At 34.5% G+C, this 20,724-nt stretch overlaps 1 protein-coding gene across 1 annotated transcript; it reads right to left on the bottom strand.

Moving 5' to 3' along the window:
* Nucleotides 1-6,744: 6,744 nt before the first annotated feature.
* On the bottom strand, nt 6,745-7,899 carry LOC124930179. Its single transcript, XM_047470537.1, has 2 exons — nt 7,433-7,899; nt 6,745-7,252 (listed from the first exon to the last, which is right to left on the bottom strand). The coding sequence occupies exons 1-2, from the start codon at nt 7,897-7,899 to the stop codon at nt 6,745-6,747; spliced, it is 975 nt and encodes a 324-aa protein (XP_047326493.1).
* Between the last annotated feature and the right edge of the window lie 12,825 nt (nt 7,900-20,724).

Raw genomic sequence — 20,724 nt, 5'->3', positions numbered from 1 at the left:
AATTCCAGGCAGTTGGGCGAATTATTGCAGCAGGCTCCGTCGCATTCTAGAAGAATGCCATCAAGAGCCTAAATTGCATTGCGCCTTCAGCGTTAAAGGGGGCTGAAATCTGATCAACCGAAACTATTAGGTTTTTGGAGAACAAGAGACAAATTGAGAAAATAAGATTGTATTCAAGATAATGAAATTAGGATAGTGTTCCCTATTTATATAACTCAAATTTATACAATGATCCTTCAACTATATAAGAATATATAAAATTATATTAAACTTTTAATTGGACCTATTACAACTCAATAACTAGGCATTCCTAGCATTACATAAATTATATATAATTCTTATATTCCCTCCTCAAGATGAATATCTTTAAGATTCATCTTGCTTCTAAGATTGCAAAAAGCTTTAAACTCCAACGGTTTAGTGAAAATATCAGCCTCTTGCAGTTTTGAATAAACGTGTTTTGGCCGGATGAATCCTTGTTTGAAATTGTCCCGAACAAGATGACAATCAATATCGAGATGTTTTGTTCTTTCGTGGAAGACTGGATTCTCCGTAATGTGAATAGCAGCCTTGTTATCACATCTTAGGGGTATAGGCAGTTTAATGTGTGTGTGGAAGTCTTTGAGCAGAAATGATATCCATTTTAATTCGCATACTATTGTCGCCATACTACGGTACTCGGCTTCTGTAGATGATTTAGAAACAGTCACTTGTTTTTTTGTTTTCCAGGATATCAAGGCTTCACCCAGTTTGATACAGTATCTTGTAACAGATCTGCGTGTATCACTATACGTAGCCCAGTCCGCATCTGAAAAACTCTCAAGTAAAAAATTAGAATTACTAGGATAAAATAACCCCAATGATGGTGAGCCTTTAAGATATCGAACAATTTGTAAAGCTGCCTCCCAATGTACATTTAACGGGTTATGCATAAACTGACTCAATTGTTGAACGCTAAAACTTATATCAGGACGAGAAAAGCTCAATTATATTAATCGTCCGATTAATCTTCTGAATTTTTCTGGTTCGGTGAATATTGAACTATCAGAGTTACTCAATTTTGTTCCTTTAATCATAGGAACATCAGCTTGTTTACAGGCAGTCAACCCTGTGTCGTTTAAAATATCCAGCACATATTTGCGCTGGTTCACAAATAAACCTGCTCTAGTTCTGTAAATTTCTAGTCCCAAAAAATAATTTGCTTTGCCTAAATCTTTAATTGAAAAACTGATATTGAGATGTTTTTTAACTGATTCAATTGTTTCCATGTTGTTTCCAGCTAATAACACATCATCAACATAAACAATTAAAGCCGTAAAAGTGGAATCAGTTTTGTATATAAAGACAATTATCATACATAGACTGTACAAAACCAAATTGAACAAGTTTTTTTTGTAAATTCAAGATTCCATTGTTGGGATGATTGTTTTAAACCATATAAAGTTTTATTTAAACGACAAACCTTATTCGCAGTTTTTGTTTTTTCAGTATATCCTTCAGGGATGGTCATATAAACGTCTTCCTCTAGTTCTCCATGAAGAAATGCATTATTTATGTCCACCTTTTCTAGAAACCAGTTATTAGTAGCAGTTAATGCAAGTAAAAGTCTTACCGTTACAGGTTTTGCAACCGGTGAGAAGCTATCATGAAAATGTATTCCGTCCCTTTGATTGTAGCCTTTAGCAACTAATCTCGCCTTGAACTTAGAAACTATACCATTCAGATTGAGTTTTAAAAATACACCTGCAACCAATTGATTTCTATCCTTTCGGAAATTCAACTAAATCCCAAGTTAGGTTATTTTTAAGTGCTTTCAATTCTTCATCCATTGCATTTTGCCAATGTTTGATTTGAGAAGCCTCTTTGTATGTTTGAGGTTCTTTAATGGTAGAAATATTACCCAAAAATTCAAAATGTCCATCGTCCTTAGAATTAGTGAAGTAAGGAAATGTATTGGGTGTGTATCCCTTACCATTATTTGAATCAATATTAGAGTTAACAATATAATTGTCAAACCAGACAGCTTTTCTTTTTTCTCTATTACTTTTTCTTGGCTCTGCCTGCAAAAGATTTTGTAAATTGTTTTCATCTAGTTCATCATGAAAAATATTTGAATCACCATTAGGGCTGGTCAAATGATCATCATAATATTCTGTCATTGATGTATCATTTGACTCCAATATTTCTGATTCTTTATCTGAATCAGAAAAAATAAAATTTTCTTTTACAGAAATTTTTGTTTCATTTTTCAGCCCTTTTTTCTTTTGATATGGAAAAATATTTTCATGAAAAACTATATCTCTCGAAACAAAAATGACTTCATTTTCGATATCAAAAACTCTAAACCCTTTTTGTACTAAAGAATACCCAATAAAAATGCATTTTCTTGCTCTCGGTTCAAATTTTGATCTTTGAGGAATATTATTTTTGGCGAAACATAAACAACCAAAAACTCTAATATCATTTAAATCTGGTTTTCTTTTGTATAATTAATCAAATGGACTTTTCCAGTTTAAAATATGTGAAGGTGTTCTATTTATTATATGTGTTGCCATCAGAATTGAAAAAGACCAAAAAATTAAAGTAACTTTGGCTTGAAACATCAAAGATCGTGCAACTTGTAATAAAATTGGTGTTTACGTTCAACAACCCCATTTTGTTGTGGGGGTATAAGGGCAAGATCTTTGATGCATAATACCATTGTTTTTAAAAATTGTTTGACATTAATGACTTAAAAATTCACTATCATTATCAGTTATAACCATTTTAATTGTTGACTGAAATTGTGTTTTAATCATAGCATGGAAATCAATGAATATTTGATAAATAGAACTTTTTGATTTAATCATGTATGTCCAAGTAAATCTACTAAAATCATAAACAATAGTAAGCATATATAGACAATCAATAAGGGATACTTCTTTATAAGGTCCCCAAATATCCATATGAATTAAATCAAAACATTTATCAGTTTTAGATGAACTAAAATTAAAAGGTAGTCGTTTCTGTTTTGAAATTGGACATATATCACAATGAAAGTTTTCTTCTTTATTCAAACCAAAAGCATGCTTAAGTGCAACATCAGAAATATGTTCAAGTCTTCTATGTAATAACATGAAATCAGTAGATGTATTACACACATTATTGACTAAATTTGTATCTAGTATGTATAGGTTCTAACTAAATTTGCAACTAATATTATTTATTTTTGCAAGTTTAGACACTGAAATCAGATTATATGTAAAATCTTTTACAAACATAACATCATATAATTTCAGTTTATCTGGTAGTCTAACATTTCCTAAATATTTGACATTTTTAGTTGTTCCATCAAGTAAAACTAAAGGAATGCTAGTAATTTTTCTAATTTCAGTCATGCAGTTTAAGTTTGTGCAAATATGGCAACTAGCGCAACTATCTATAATCCAAACAGGTTTATCTTTATAGATATTATGTACATTTAAACTATATGCATTAGTGAAATTACTAGTAGGATACATACCTTCATAGTAGTTCTCCTTTCCTTTGTCTTTTCATTTTCCATATTCAAGAAGTCCTTTCATGAATTCTTTAACGACTACAGCAATTTCAGAGCTGCTGAATTGATCAGAAGAGGAGATCTCTAGTTTTTTAATTTTTTTTTGGGAAAAACGACTTAGCGTTATTTCATTAAAATTCCCAAAAACGGGAAAAAAAAAACGAGTTTAAGAGATCATTCTAGACAGGCCTAGAATGATTTTTAAGTCGTAACATTCTGAATAAAAGCTAAAAATCTAAAAACGTAAATGAATTATCTGTTTACAATACTTTCAATTCTAGTGAGTTTAAAAAACGGTAAATTCCAGTTCCTGCAGATATTCCAGTTTTGCTCCGTGCTTAGAATTCTTCTCCACATTCCCGCGAGGGCGCTGCAATCTGATACAATATCTTTCCATAACTCGTCAATGCTCCAGCGGGTTCTGTCATATACCCTTGCATTCCGTTCTTACCAAATGTTATATACCACTGCTCCAAAGCCGCACTTGAACACGCTTGTTGCAAATCTATTTCCCTTGGCTTTGAGTAGTGTTGCTTCTTTAATTTCATTCCATTCGCTCGGGAAACTGATCAGCTCCAAGCTTTTATAGAATTTGTCCCAAAGCTCTGAAGCAATACAGCAGCTCCCGAATAGGTGATCTATGGTTTCTTAATTTCCTATGCATAGAAGACAGCTCGCGTCCGGGATGCTCATATACTTACTGATACGATCACGAGTGCTGAGTCTTTCCCAAAAGGCGAGCCATAGGATGAACTAGTGTCGAGGGATAATCTTCGATGACCATACAAGAGGAGACTATTCTACTTTCTACGCTTTTTCCCGGATTACCTCCCATATTTTCTTCAATACCAGCTTCCCATTGTCCTCAGCTTTCCATTCATGAATATCCGGTCTGTCGTGTATTTGTATGTTACTTATATGATCAAGTATCCTCTTTCCTTCTGAATTTCTTCTCAAGAGCAAGTTCCAATTCCCGTCTTTGATGTCTCTGATTTTCTCTTTTGCGCAGTCCCTTCTGATACGAGTATTTTGAAACTCATCCTTGTCGATGATAGGATGGTTTTCAAACCAAGGGTCGTGCAAGAATAGAGTGCATTTCCCGTCCCCTAATCGGATGGCATAAAGATCTGCAATATCGCTTCTTAGTTTAAGAATCTTTTTTAGAGACCAGCTCATACCTTCGTGAATTTTGCAGGTTCAGATGCTGGTTTCGTGTTTCATAAACCTCGTATGCACCCATTTGATCCATAGTGACTACTGAATGCGCTCCAAAGCCCACATATGCTTGAAGGTTAGAGCCTTGTTCCACTCGATACAGTTCTTCAAGTCGATGCCTCCCTCATCCTTCGGTTTGCAGAGAGCGGTCCATTTGACTTTCTTTCCTCCTCTTCCACTACTACCCCAGATAAAGTTTCTCATTAGCGTGTCGAGTTTCTTCATTACCTTCTTCGGAATGACCATTTGCTGCGCCCAATAGCCAACTATGCCCATAACCACGGTTTTGATAAGTTCGATCCTCCCTACATAAGAAAGTTTTTTCGCTGTCCAGCCAGATATCGTGTTTTTTACCTTTTCAAACAGCGGTTTGCAGTGTGATATCTCGATCTGCTTCGTAGTTAATGGAATTCCTAAGTACCTTATGGGAAAGCCCCCTTCCTTGATGCCCATGATGTTGAAGACGTCCTGCTTTGTTTCGTCCTTCACGCCTCCATAAAATGCCACACGTTTGCTTTCATTAATAGTTAAATCTGTTACCTCAGAAAAGAACGTTAGTGCAGCCCTAATAGTTTTAATGGAATCGACGTCTATGTGCGCTAGAATGAACAAATCGTCATCAAAGCATAAATGTGTTACCTCCTCTACCTCACAGAATGGGTGAAAGATGTATGGACGATTCTTTCGGAACATCGTGAAGATGCTCTCAAAGATCGCCATGATAGCTACGAAAAGGTAAGAAGAGGAGGGTCCCCTTGCCTTACCCCGTTTTCACCCTTGAAATAGCCTCTATGGACTCCATTGACGCTAACAACAAAGCAGGATGATGAAACGCATTGCATAATCCAATCGATAAAAATCATAGGAAAAGCAGAAACAACCAGAAAGTCTCGAATGGCTTCCCATCTAACAGAGTCGAAAGCTTTCTTGATATCTATTTTGAAAGTCACTCTCGGGGATATTTTCTTTTTCCCGTAGCCTTTTAATAGGCTCTGCATGAGAAGAATATTATGAGAGATTGTCCTGTCGGGGATGAATGCAGATTGATTAAGATTCATTATTTTTCCTATTACATTTTTAAAACGTTTAGAAATGATTTTTGAAATTATTTTATAAATCACATTGCAGCAGGAAATTGGTCTGAAATCTTGTACTTTCTCAGGTACCACAGTTTTGGGGATCAAGGTTAGGACCGTTGTATTCCATTGCTTTAACATCTTCCTGTTTTTGAAAAACTCCAGAACCCCATCAGTAATATCTTTACCCACAACCGACCAATTATATTTGAAGAACTGTGCATTAAACCCATCAGGACCCGGGCTTTTATTCCCATCAATACTAAACAGAGCTTCTTTAACCTCAACCTTCGTGACCACCCTTATGAACTCGCGACTATCTTCTGCAGAGATTTTCCTATCAATAATTTGATACAAGGTATTCAGGTGACTTTGATGCTGCTTTCTTGTACCCATAAGCTGCTTATAGAAATCAATAGCCAGATCTTGGACACCCTTTTGACCCTGAACATATTCACCATCATTATTCTTCAGCCTGTACACATTGTTTCTCATGTTTCTAGCCTTGCGTTTTCTGTAGAAGAAATCTGTGTTTTTGTCACCTAACGAAAGCCAGCTCTGTCTTGATTTCTGTCTAACAAAATTCTCTTCAAGCAGACTCAGCTTCCTGAAGTTTTCAAGCGCATATCTTTCTGTTTCATTGAGTTGTTCATCACTATCATCCCTTAATAACTTTTTCTGAACCTCTTCCAGTTCTTCTCTAGCAGCAAAAACTCTATTGGAGATATTGCTGAACTTCTTCTTGTCAAAGCTTTGGAGATGATTCTTCAGAAGCTTAAGCTTCTCAGAAACCCTGTACATGTTGGAACCTCTGACATATGTTGATCATACGCTTTCGAGAATACCCTTGAATTTATCATTATTCATCCATAAATTGAAAAATGTTAAGGGCCTTTTGAACATTTCTTCCTTTTCCTAGAATAATTTAATCGGGTAGTAGATCTCTAGTTGTTCTTCACCAAAATAGAATGGAGTATTGGCTGCATTAATAAAAGCTTTAGCTTTTGAGACACGATTTCCTCTCCACCAATCAGGGTATCCTATTAGTTTAAAACACCCTTCTTGAATGTGGCCTTCAGTTTTGTAGTGTGTGCAATACAGCGTTGATGACCCTTTTTCTTTGACATTTTTCTCTTTGTTGTATCCTCCATTTCCTTTTGTATATCTATCACTGTTTTGCCGCTTCTGTCGTTCAGAATAATCTTTTACTGACATAGAAAAACTTTCTGTTTGATCATTCATCAATGATTGAACCTCTTTTTGTCTTTCAATACTTTGTATTATTGCAAAAGCCCAGTTTAGACTAGGTTTAGGATCCATCAAAAGGATTTGTTGTCTTGCATTATCATAGTATTCATTCAATCCCATTAAAAACTGTGTTAACTTGTTAGAAGAATCTAGTTGGACTACCAATTTCGTCATCCTACAACAACATAATGTTCTTGGATCGCAATCACAGCATGGTAAAGGTTCTAGTACTAAAAGTTCATCCCACAATTTTTTGATTTTCGAATAGTACTTCTCAATAGAAAGTGTACCTTGCTAGAGATTGTTTATAACTTTCTAAAGATGGAAAGCTTGTGGGCCATTACTTTCTAGATACCTTTCTTTGATATCAATCCATAAATCTCTTGTCGTGGTTGTGCAAGAATAATTTGTTTTGATTTCTTCTGAAATCGTATTCAAGATCCACGATCTTACCAAGCAATCAACATTTCTACATCTATCGAAGTCGTCTGCTTCATTTGGCACGACAAGTGAACCATCAATAAACCCTAGCTTCGACTTGGCTTCCAGGGCTAACCGAAGACCACTACTCCATCCGATGTAGTTTGATCCATTGAACATTGTTGTGCAGATAATTGCTCCTGTATTGTCCGAGTTACGAATCGCAAATAGATCATTATCGTGTCTCTTCTTTCCAGCCATCTTTCTATCTGGTGAATTGGGCGAAAAGTACTTGATGGATTTTGTTGATGATGAATCCGACGATGAGGATGAAACACTAGATGTATCACTTACCGCTTGAATATTTTCTTGATCTTCAAGAAGATCCTGCTCTGATACCATGACGAATTGAAACTATTAGGTTTTTAGAGAACAATGGACGAATTGAGAAAATAAGATTGTATTCACGATAATAAAAATTAGGATAGTGTTCCCTATTTATATAACCCTAATTTATAAAATGATCCTTCAATTGTATAAAAATATATAAAATTATACTAAACTTTTAATTGGACCTATTAGAACTCAATAACTAGGCATTCCTAGCATTACATAAATTATATATAATTCTTACCGGGGCTTGGCTGAATCGAATCGCTAAACTGGAGCACGATGAAGACGAAGGAGAAAGCGAGGCAGACCGGATCGACTGGAAAGATTTCGTCTTTGAGCAAGGATCGACTACGGACTCTCGCTACGCCGGAAATCGCTTGGCCAGAGGGTGGATGGAGAGATGTTGGAGACGGGAGGAGAATTGGCTGACTTTTGTGATATTTTGTTATATTTGATTTCCCCCAATTTATCCGGAAGTTGCAAAGAGGCCAATGGGATATTTTAATTTTTAAATAGTTATTTTGTATTTTAATTTTGAATTAAAAATTTAATTCGAAATTAAAATAGGCCTCAAACTTTTTCTTTCTTTTAATTGAAACCCTGAGTTTTCTTTTCCTTTTATTTTGATTTAGAACTATAAATAAATAAAATAAACTTTAAGGTTCTATCAATTTCCAAATTTAACAAACAACTTTAATATCATAATTCAAACATTTAAACAACTCTCAAATTTTTTAAAAAATTTAAAAATATTATTTTTTCAAAAACAATTTTTTATGAAAATTTTAGGGCCTGTTTGGCAAAATCTTATACTTTGATAAGCTATAACTTGATTTTCATAAGTCCAAAAATCATGAAATTTAAAATGTAGCTTCTTAAAAATATTTTTAATGTCCAAAAAAAATTTTAAGAACTTTTGAGATCTGTATGGAAAAACGTTTATCTTTGTAGTGTCATATTCGGAGTTTTGTAACTCCAAAAATTCCAAACTCGATTCCTTTAAACTTCTAAAAATATTTTTGACCATCATGTGAAGTTTCGTAAATTTCGGGAATCATTTTTTAAAATAACTCGTTTTAATGTGTTGTATTCGGTTTTTTTTAACTCTAAGAATTTTAGAAAGGGGGAAGCACTTGGGGCTTTGGATTAGTTCATTATCTTCTCTTCTTTTCTTTAAAGAAAATATATTTCTAATCTTTGATTCGAATCATTATCTCATTGTTTACACTCATTTGCTCTACTTGGAAATCATGAATCTTTTTCTTCTTTGGGAGTTGTACTATATGCCTTTCATTGCTTTCATGCAAAACTGGTTAATATTTCTCATAAAAGTAAAATAGTTCTGAACTTAGAACGAAAACGTAACAATCCTTCAAACATCAACTAGCCAATTATTTAGGAATATAGACTGTCTATAAAGACAAGCGTATAAGACATAGCGCCGAAGGTCTTTTCTTAATACGTAACCAAACACTGAACTCTTAAAATGAATATCTGATTTTCTTTTCTTTAGTTTTATTTCGAAAAAACCTAAAGTGATGACTATCAAGTCAATTAAATCGATACATCTGCGAGTGTATCGATTTAAAACCTGTACGGGCCAATTCAAGAGGCATATGCTAAAAAACTCTATTTTCTATTTCTCATCCCTTTCCAATTTTTACGGGATGTAGAGGAAGGTAAGTCAATGGGTTCTTTAACAAAGCTCGCATTAACACACAAAAAAATATTTTCTCTAAAAAACAGTGCACAAGTCGAATTTACCATAAAAATCTCTCGTCTCCTATCGCGAGAGCACGTGGGGAAGGCAAGGCATGTGGTCGATAATTTCCGGATCGGACAAACCGCCCTTAAAGATGGGGTATATTTTTATTTAGAAGAGAAAACGAGAAACAAAGAAAAGAAAAAAACGCGTACAGTTACGCGTTGGATGGGATTATAACGTTCATTTAGTGGCTGTGTTAATAACGGTAAATCTTCTTTTGATTTTCGGCTACACCCGATTACTGACTTTATTTTTATTTTAAAAGCTTAAGTGTTAGTTTGAAAATTATTTTTTTTCACCTCCTAACTCTAATATTGATTTTTTAAATACAAAATATTAAAATAAATATGGCAATTATTTTACCAATTTTTATTATTATATATTTTAGGGTTAAATAAATAATTTTGAACATGAAATGGTACCGCATTTCATTCTAAATTATTACTTTTGTCTTATTGATTTTCCGAAGATTAATTTAACATAAAATTAGTACAATATTTAAACCAAATAATTTTTGTTTTTGACCTTCACCCATAATTAATTTGATTAATTATTACAATAATTAATCTTAAATAATTATTTTAATTGAGTTTTTACAATTATTTTGATTTTATTTATTCAAAAATAAATCAAAATATTTTTTTTAATATTATAAATTGGGATGTAAATTTTTAATACTTACAAAACTATTCATATATATTTCACAATCATTTCCTCATTTAAATATTATAATTTCTCAAATATCTATCTCAAATTTGCACAAACTCGTTTTAAAACATTTGTTTTCGTCGCATCTAATTCTTTAGAATTACACGTACATTGCATAATTATTTTTATTTTCAATATTTATAAAATTTTCATTTATCTATATTTATAATTTTGTTGTAAGTTCAAACCATACCTATAGCATTTTTAATTTTATTTTTAACCGTTTTAAATTTATGAGCGGGTCAACCCACAATCTGACCCAAGTATCCATTTACTCTCACATATATCCAAATTAACCACAATTCTCGACCCGGTAATTCGAACACTTTAAAAATTAAGCATCATTATATATATATATATAGATCCCATAACTTAGACTTTCTCCATTAAACATAGAAATTCTTCCACAACTATTTCTAAGTCATAAACTTAGAACCCTGGGAAGTTGTATAAATCCTAATAATAGGTCCCGATACCCCCATATCAATTATAATATCATGATCATTTGGACTAATAGATCATATATCTTATGATAATAAGGTAGAATCAATAAAAAAATTATGAATAGCGTTCTTGATCACCATTGTCTCTATTGGTAGGATATTCTTGATCTATATATCTTACATATTGGTATTAATTTGGCGATCAACCTAGATGTTTTGGATCACCGTCCCTTTTTGGATCTCTGATCTTTATGTGTGGTTTCACCATGCCATAACTCATACCTATAAGATTATTAAACCTAATTTAGCTTATCTCAATATATTTTATTTAAAGAATTTTTTAATATTAAAGATTTAAAGTATCCACCATATAAAATACGCAGTCACTCCGCCAATATGTATTCTTTCTGATATAAAATCTAGTCTACATATACATATGATGCTGGAATTGGTAAAAAAACATTAAATGTGAAAAAAAAATTATTTAACAAATTAAAATTTATATATATGGAAGGAAATTGGGTCTGGTACCAACCGTTCCACGCAACTTTGGTTCGGAAGGGTACCGAAACCCTAAAATTTTGGTTCCTAATTTACTAGAAACAATATGGGTTCTGTTGCTATATATATATATATTATTAAAGATATTAAATATATCAATTAAAATAAATAGAATATAATTATTATACTCCTTATAATTAGGATATAATTATTATATTCCTTATAACTAAGATTAAATAAATAATAATATCTTCCCTTTTTTAACCCGTAGGTTATACAGATTTAACTATGAATAGCTATGAATATAGGATACTTCTTGTTCTTGAATACACTCTCACTCCTTTATTAAATTCTTCATGGTATCAGAGCATAAATAAATAGGAAAAACTCTCTGAATCGATTCTATAGCGAATCCTCTAACCATTATCCACTTTCCGCAAATTGCATCGTTAAAGTTGGATCAACAAAAATACATGATATGATCAAGGGTTATAAATTCAGAAAATTTGTTCAAGAATCAAAGATTCCGATGAAGAAAATCTTTGACAGTAATAGTGAACAAATTGACAATCCTGAATTTAAAGTTTGTTGTGAGAATGCAAGAAAGTGATGAACAATGAAGTGTGGAAAAAACAGATGAACATAAAACTGATTACCGCAAATGAAAAAGAATTACGGTGTCTAAATTCAGAAAGAAAGAAAACGTAAAACACCTAACTTAATAAGCATAACTGTAGAATAAATGTGATATAACTGAAATTATTAATTTCAATACTAAATGCAAAACGTTACAAATCTCCACCTTGCTTTAGTATCACCCAACAAGAAAAGTCTTATCAGGCTACTTTCAATTGTCAACATTTAGCAAATCCAAACAATGAGTGAATTTGCTAAGTGGGACCGGCTTCGTGAACATGTCAGTAGGATTATGACGTGTGCTAATTTTCTTCAACTTGATTCTCCTCTTAGTACGAAGAAAATGATAGCGAACATCAATATGTTTGGTTCTATCATGATGCACTTGATTTTTTCCAAACAAATATCACTTAAGCTATCATAAAAAATAATTGCATGATCATGATGGATTCAAAGGTCACTGATTAATCCTTTCAACCATATACCCTTCTTGGTTGCTTTAGTTAGCGCCATATACTCAGCCTCGGTAGTGGACAACGTCACAGTCGACTGTAATGTTTCCTTCCAACTAACCACAGAGTCACCAAGGGTGTAATTATAATCAGCCATTGATCTTCTACCATCGATATCTGCAGCATAATCTGAGTCCGAATAACCAGTTACGAGACACTGGTTATTACTCCCATAAATGAGACCAACATCGGATGTGCCTCTCAGATAGCAAAATATTCGCTTTATCGCTTACTAGTGTTCCTTACTAGGTCGAGACATAAATCTGCTAACAACACTAACTGAATACGCAATATCAGGTCTAGTGCATACCATGGCATACATTAAACTACCCACCGCACTAGCATACGATACATTAGACATGTATAACTTTTTAGCTTCAGACTGGTGGTGCGAATGCAGACAAATGATCAGTAACAGCTGCAGGAGTATTGATAGCCTTTGCTGACTCATCCCAAAACGAGACAACATTTTCAAAATATAACTCTTCTGTGAAAGAAATAGCTTCTTTTAGACTCGATCTCTTACTATTTCCATCCCAGAATTTTCTGTGCTCCACCTAGATCTTTCATATCAAACTCAGAACTGAGAAGGTGTTTCAGCTTTTGAATCTCCGACATCTTCTTGGCTGCGATTAACATGTCGATTACATATAGGAGTAAATAAATCAAAGAACCATAACCGATTTTATTATGATAGACACAACAATCATATGCACTCCTATTATAACCATGTTCAATCATGAAATTGTCGAACCGCTTATACCACTGTCGAGGAGACTGTTTAAGTGCAAACAAAGACTTCTTCAGACTACAAATATGTGTTTCCTTATCAGGAACAAGAAATCCTTCAGGTTGACTCACCAGTATATTCTCCTCAATCTCACCATGTAAGAAAGTCGTCTTCACGCCTAATTGCTCGAGTTCCAGATCCTGATGTGCTACTATAGCTAGTAGTACATTGATAGAAGTGTGTCAGACTACAGGTGAGAATATCTCATTGTAGTCTACGCCTTCCTTTTGACTGAATCCCTTTGCAATTAATCGTGCTTTATATCTAGTCCCTTCAGCACAAGAGGTTGCACCTTTTCTTTTAAAAATCCATTTGCACCCAATGACTCTTCTTCCCTTAGGTAAAGTAACTAGCTCTCATGTATTATTCTTGGGAAGTGATTCAATTTCCTCACACATGGCAGCAATCTATTGCGCTGAATCACCACCATTCACAGCTTCATTGTAAGAAGATGGCTCGTTATGTATGACATCTTCAGCTACTTGAAGTACATAACTTACCATTTCTTTAGTATCATTCATAGATGGATTAATTGTCCTACTTCCAGGACCAGTTGATATCTTTCTTCCCTCGATTGAATGAATTAAACTGTCAGGAGCTTTAATTTGCCTTCTAGGTCGTGTTGTAATGTCGGATTGACTTTCAGGTGCTCCAAATTGATAAACTTCCTTAGATGTCTTATCAATATCTTGTGTCATGTCATTTGTCCCTTGAACTGGAGCCACCTTAAACTCCACATGTTTCTCGGTATTATTATTTTCTCCAGAAAGTGATGGCTTGATAGTGGAGTTAAGTATAAACTTCTCATTAAAGGTGACATCCCTACTGAGGATTACTCTACCTATACAAGATGACCAGATTCCATATCCCTTGACTCCATCTCCATAGCCCATGAAAATACTCTGTTTTGACCTTGGTTCCAACTTCCCTTCATTAACATGATAGTAAGATGTGCACCCAAAGACTTTCAAATGAGAATAATCAACGACGTTACCAGACCATACCTCGTAAGGGATTCTACAATCAATCCCAATGTGTGGTGCATGATTTATCAGATAACAAGTCGTTAAGACAGCCTCGCTCTAGTACTTTCTAGCTAATCCCGCATTAGAGAGCATGCTTATAACTTTCTCTAATAATGTTTGATTCACCCTTTTTGCTACACCAATCTGTTGTGGTGTACCTCGGACAGTGTGATGTCTTACAATCCCCATATCCATGCAGAACTCAATAAACTCGGATGAACATAATTCAAGTCCATTATCTGTTCACAGCCTCTTAACCTTTTTCTAGTTTGATTCTCCACCAGTGCCTTCCAATGTTTGAAGGTCTTAAATACCTCGCTCTTATGTCTCAGAAGATACAACCAGGTCATCCGTGAGTAATCATCTATGAATGTTACAAAATAGTTATAACCTCCTATACCTTCAACTTGAGTAGGACCTCAGCAATTAGAGTGGATATAATACTGTGTGCCCTTAGTTTTGTGAACTCCCTTACTAAACTTACTGCGATGCTTTTTCCCGAAAATGTAGTGTTCACACAACTCAAGGTTGGTAACCTTGTGGCCAGATAGAAGATCCCGTTTGGACAGAATTTGCATCCCCTCTCCCCCATATGTCCAAGTCGCATATGCCACAACTTGGTTACATCAAGGTGCCGATTCACAGATTTGGATGCGACTGCAGCGGAACCTGTTAGCGTCTTACCTTGTAGTATATATAAGGTATTCTGTTTGATACCTTTCGGTATTATTTTTGAACCTTTATTGATGCACAATGTTCCTTCTTCACCGCTAAACTTGAAACCTTTAGCATCTAAAATGTCTAAAGATATTAAGTTCTTCTTCAGTTGAGGAACATGCCGAACGCTAGTTAGGGTCCGTATTTTACCATCATCAGTCAGAATCTTGATAGTCCCAATACCCACCGTTATACATATGGAAACATTTCCCATGACAACGTTTCCACCATCATAATCTTCATAGGTATCGAACCATTTTTTGTTCGGACTCATATGATATGAACACCCTGAATTAAACACCCATGTATCAATAGGGTGTAGAGAAGCGTTAGCTACAAGGGCAATATCCTCCTCCAAGTCGATGTCTCTGTCTTTATGTGTTATAGCAGTCGTAGAATATTTGTCCATTTTCTTAGGACAATTATTCTTCCAATGACAAGGTTCTTTACAGTAATTGAAGATGTCCTTAGCACTAGTGCCCTTAGCTTTATATTTTTGATCCTTCTTCTTTCCAGACCCTTTGTAGTTGACTGTGCTGGAAATCAACCCAGATGCTTGATTGTCTACAATTTCACCGCTCGCCTTATGACGTAAATCTCTAGTATGAAGTGTTGACCGAACTTCTCTAGAGTTACAGAGTCTTTACCCACAACGAACGATTGGACAAAATTTTCAAACGAGTTGGGTAAAGATACCAACAAAATTAATGTAGCATCTTCATCTTCGATCCTAACATCTATATTTCTCAATTCAAGTAATATAGTGTTTAACTTATCAAGATGTTCACGAAGAGACTTACCTTCAAGCATACGAAGACTGAACAGACGATGCTTCAATAACAACTTGTTAGTTAGTGACTTTGTCATGTACAAAGCCTCTAACTTCGACCACAGACCGTTTGCGGTATCTTCATCTGATACCTCAGTAATCACTTCATCATCCAGACAGAGTAAAATCGTTGAGTATACCTTCTCTTCCAAGGCCTCAAGCTCAGTAGTGATTTTACCAGAGGAAGACTCATTTGCAGGACCTACAAATATTTTCGCCTTTTCCTTCGACAATAGTGCCCAAATGCCTTCTTTTTTAAGCAAGTCTCGCATTTTGATCTGACATAGACCAAAACTATTTCACGCTATGAATTTTTCGATTTTCATATTCATTGAAGACATCTTTTCGCCAGAAAATAAATAGTGATAATCTGATCGGATCTAACCCGCTCTGATACCAATTGTTGTTGGGAATGCAAGAAAGTGATGAACAATGAAGTGTGGAAAAAATAAATGAAGAGAGATTTCTTATTGTCAAAGATGAAGATAAAACTGATTACCGCAAATGAAAAAGAATTACAGCTATCTAAATTCAGAAAGAAAGAAAACGTAAAATACCTAACTTAATAAGCATAACTGTAGAATAAATGTGATGTAACTGAAATTATTAATTCTTATACTAAAGGAAAAACGTTACAAAATTTGTGAAGAACAAGATCAGAGAATACTCTCTTGGATTCAATTAAAATTATCAGATTCAATTCTCACACAAATCGCCGGCCCCAACATAGACACAACGCACAAATTGTAGGTAACGTTAGAGAAAATGTACACTTTTCAATCTCAAGCGAGACTTGTGCAATTAAGAATCTAATTTCAGACAGGAAATAAAGGAAACAATGGGATGAACGATTATCTACAGATGAAGAAGAACATTGTAGATTCTCTTGCACTAACTAGTGAAACAATTCCAGATCATCATCTTGTAGCCCATATTCTCGGAGGACTAGGACCTGAATATGAAAACCTGATTGTTTCCCTAACCACTCTAATTCAACCAATACCGGTTGGTGAACTCACTAGGCACCTATTGACTCACGAACAAAGATGCATTGAGTCCACATCGTTTGGTGCTCCGGTGGCTAACGTAGCACATCGTCGTTAAAATCACGGTAATATGAATCAGAACAATAATCAAACACCTACTAGTTTCCATGCTCCACATTTTTCATCCACGAAATCTTCTTTAGGAGATAAGATTCATAATATCTCTCCCTTTTTTCCGACAGCTAAACCTAATGGTAGTGAGCCAAATGTTGGTAATGGGCCATATGGTAACAGTTGGCCAAAGAATAACCAAAACTCATTTGGGCCACAAATTTAACCCAAATAAATAACAAATAAAAAGCTGATGGAAATTTTTGAGGAAACCGAAATGGTGGAAATCGACCAAAGTGTATGAATTGTGAAAAAACATGTCATGTAGCTAAACATTGCACATATCATCTAATATGTCAAATTTACAATCGTCATGTCCATCAAGCAAATGATTGTTATTATCGATGTGAACCAAAACAATCTACTTCATCAGCAATGATGGCGTTGTCTACCTCTATATTACACCCCTCATGGTATCTAGACTCCGATGCATCAAAGTATTTGACAACTGACTTAAACAATCTTCATACTCATTCTCCTTATCAAGGTATGGAAAATATTACTTTTGAAAATCGTATGACCTTATCAATTTCTAATATTGGAGAATCTTTCATTCATAGTAATTTGAGAACACTAAATTTTCAAAATATACTTCATGTACCTGGCACCACTAAGAACTTGTTACGTGTTTCTCATTTTCGGCTGATAATAATGTATTTTTTGAATTTCACCCAACTTATTGTGTTGTTAAGGACCGGGATACGAAGAATGAGTTAATTAGTGGGACACTAAGAGGAGGTCTATATTGTCTTGTACCACCATCATATTCTTATCAACAAATTCAAGCTTTCACAAGTGTTCGTTCACCAACTACTATTTGGAACCAATGCTTGGGACATCTATCACCTATGACATCTTCTTACGTTATTTCTCGTTTTTATTTACCTTTAACTAGTAGTAGTACATTTACATTTTGTGAAGCTTTTCATATTGGAAAAGCTCACAAATTACCATTTTCTACATTAGTTTCCAAAACTACGTCTCCTCTTGAATTGACATATTCTAATGTTTAGGGACCTGCCCCGGTAACTAGTTCATTGGGTTAACGATTTTTTGTTCATTTTGTGGATGATTTTACAGCATATATACTTGGATTTATTCGATATCTAGAAAATCTGATGTACTAAATATTTTACTAAATTTAAAAATTTAGTTGAAAATCAATTTAATCGGAAAATTAAAATTTTACAAACAGATGGAGCTGGTGAGTATTAGAATCTCACTAATTTGACAGAACTTCATGGAATTGATATTCGCTTTTCATATCCACACATAAATAAACAAAATGGTGTTGCTGAACGCAAAATTTTTCATATAACCGAAATAAGTCTTACCCTTTTAGCTCATGCGAGCATACCTTGCACTTATTTGGATGATGCATTTTTTATAGCAACTTATCTTATTCATAGGATTCTCACTCCTATTTTAAATAAACAAACACCTTTTGAGGTTTTATTTAAAAATCTATCGGATTATGCATCTCTTAAGATGTTTGGATGTGCGTGTTATCAACTCACACGACCTTATAATCAACACAAGTTGGATTTTAGATCTACATTATGCGTTTTCTAGGGTTATAGCCTTGTTCACAAAGGATACAAGTGCTTACATACTCCTTTAGGTCGCGTATATATTTCTCGTCATGTTATATTCAATGAATCTGTATACCCATTCGCTTCATCAACTAGATCAACACCACCATCTACATTATTTACTCAAGTATTTGCTTCATTATTCTTTAATATAAAGGATCATTCACAAATACCCCAATTGTACCACCCCTACATCATCACCGGATAACACAACACATGCACCTTTATCGACATGGAATGTCATCGAATTCTATAAAGAGTGTTCTAACATGCTCAACACACCCTATGTTAACACATGCTCGAGCACGATTTGAGGCACCAGTAGCCAACTCTATTATTGCTTCCGTTATTGAACCAACATGTTTTTCCTCAGACCATAAAGATTATAATTGGCGTCATGCTATGTCTTCAGAATTTAATGCTCTCATACATAATCATACATGGTCACTTGTCCAGATATCCTCTCAATGCAATATTTTTGGATGCAAATGGGTGTTTAAGATCAAACTAAAAGCAGATTGTTCCATTGAAAGATATAAAGCTTGCCTTGTTGCTAAAGGTTTTCATTAACAATCCGACATTGAGTATAGTGATACTTTTAGTCCAGTAGTCAAAAAAACTACAATACACATCATTCTATCACTAACTATTACTTATAAATGGTCTATACATCAACTCGATGTTAGCAATGCTTTCCTTCATGGAAATCTTAATGAGGAAGTCTACATGGAACAACCTCATGGGTTCGTTCATTCTAAATTTCCAAATCATGTATACCATCTTCATAAAGAAATTTATGGTCTTAAACAAGCCCCACTTGCATGACATTCTACTCTTGAAACATCACTCCACTCTCTAGGTTTTTCGAAATCTAAGTCTGATACTTCTCTATTTTTATATCACTTAGGTATTGTCACTGCCTATACTTTGGTATATGTTGATAATATTATTTTTACTAGCAATTCTTCATCTTTAATATTTGAAACAATCACACACCTCAAGGATACCTTTCTGATCAAAGACTTGGGTCCACTACACTATTTTCTCGGCATGGAAGCGTTCCTTATCCTCTTATTAGATATGCTATGCTCAGTCGCTTCAGAAGATCTAGAAATGTCCCAAGACACCTTCTAGTCAGAGGAATCCTCTTTGATGGCTTCGATGCTAGTGGTTCCCTACGCATGCCAGAAAACAATCGCAATTCATCACCATCTTGCCCGCTTCCAATTGATGACTGGCTATTATATAAGTGTTGACCTAAGCCACTCATACATCAAGTGGTCTCTTTCTTTCTCAAAACAAATATATAGAAGAAATACTCACATGTGTTGACATGCATCAATCCAAACCCTTACACACTCCGGTAGTTTTGGGATCCTCTTTATCTCGCCATGATGGTGACCCTCTAAGTGATCCCACTATTTATTGTAGTATTGTTGGTGCTCTCCAATTTCTTACACTCACACGTCCAGAACTAGCTTTTGCTTTCAATCGAGCATGTCAATTTATGCAAGCACCAATACCACACATTGGGCAACTGTCAAATGTATCTTACGCTATCTTTTTCACACTCCTCGTCATGGTCTAAAAATATGTCCAATCACAAACTTTACACTAACTACGTACTCCGATGCTGATTGAGCCAGATGTCTAGACGATCGTCGTTCCAGTACCGGCTATTGTGTGTTCTTAGGCAACAACCTCATATCATGTAATTCCACAAAACAACACGTTGTTGCAAGATCAAGCACCGAGTCAGAATATAGATCACTTGCTTATGCTACTGCTGAACTTGGTTGGCTTCAATAATTTCTTGGTAAACTTCAGATTCCTCTTTCTACTCCACCTGTTTTATGGTGTGATAACATTGGTGCAACATTTCTAGATGCCAACCTAGTCTTTCATGTTCGTACAAAATATATTGAAATTGACTTTCATTTTGTTAGGGAACGAGTAGTTGAGAAATTTCTTATCATATAGTACGTCGCAACTAAAGATCAAATTGCATATATTCTTACTAAGGGTTTGTCATCATCAATGTTTGCTTCCCTTCGTGACAAGCTCACATTGTGTGCTACCCCGTTTCGCTTGCAGGAGGATATTATAGATATTAAATAATGTTCAGATCAATAATTAAAATAAATAGGATATATTTATTA

This window comes from Impatiens glandulifera, chromosome 3, assembly GCF_907164915.1.
Source record: "Impatiens glandulifera chromosome 3, dImpGla2.1, whole genome shotgun sequence".
In the NCBI taxonomy this organism is placed as follows: Eukaryota; Viridiplantae; Streptophyta; class Magnoliopsida; order Ericales; family Balsaminaceae; genus Impatiens; species Impatiens glandulifera.
Note: the sequence above shows the minus strand (reverse complement) of the source record. Positions and strands in the feature narration are given on the sequence as shown.

What these genes read in the sequence shown, in the direction of transcription:
- LOC124930179 (XM_047470537.1), bottom strand. Translation starts at nt 7,899, where the DNA reads ATGGTATCAGAGCAGGATCTTCTTGAAGATCAAGAAAATATTCAAGCG. An exon ending in TGGATTGATATCAAAGAAAG is followed by an intron (nt 7,253 to 7,432) that starts GTATCTAGAAAG and finishes ATGTTGTTGTAG; the next exon opens with GATGACGAAATTGGTAGTCC.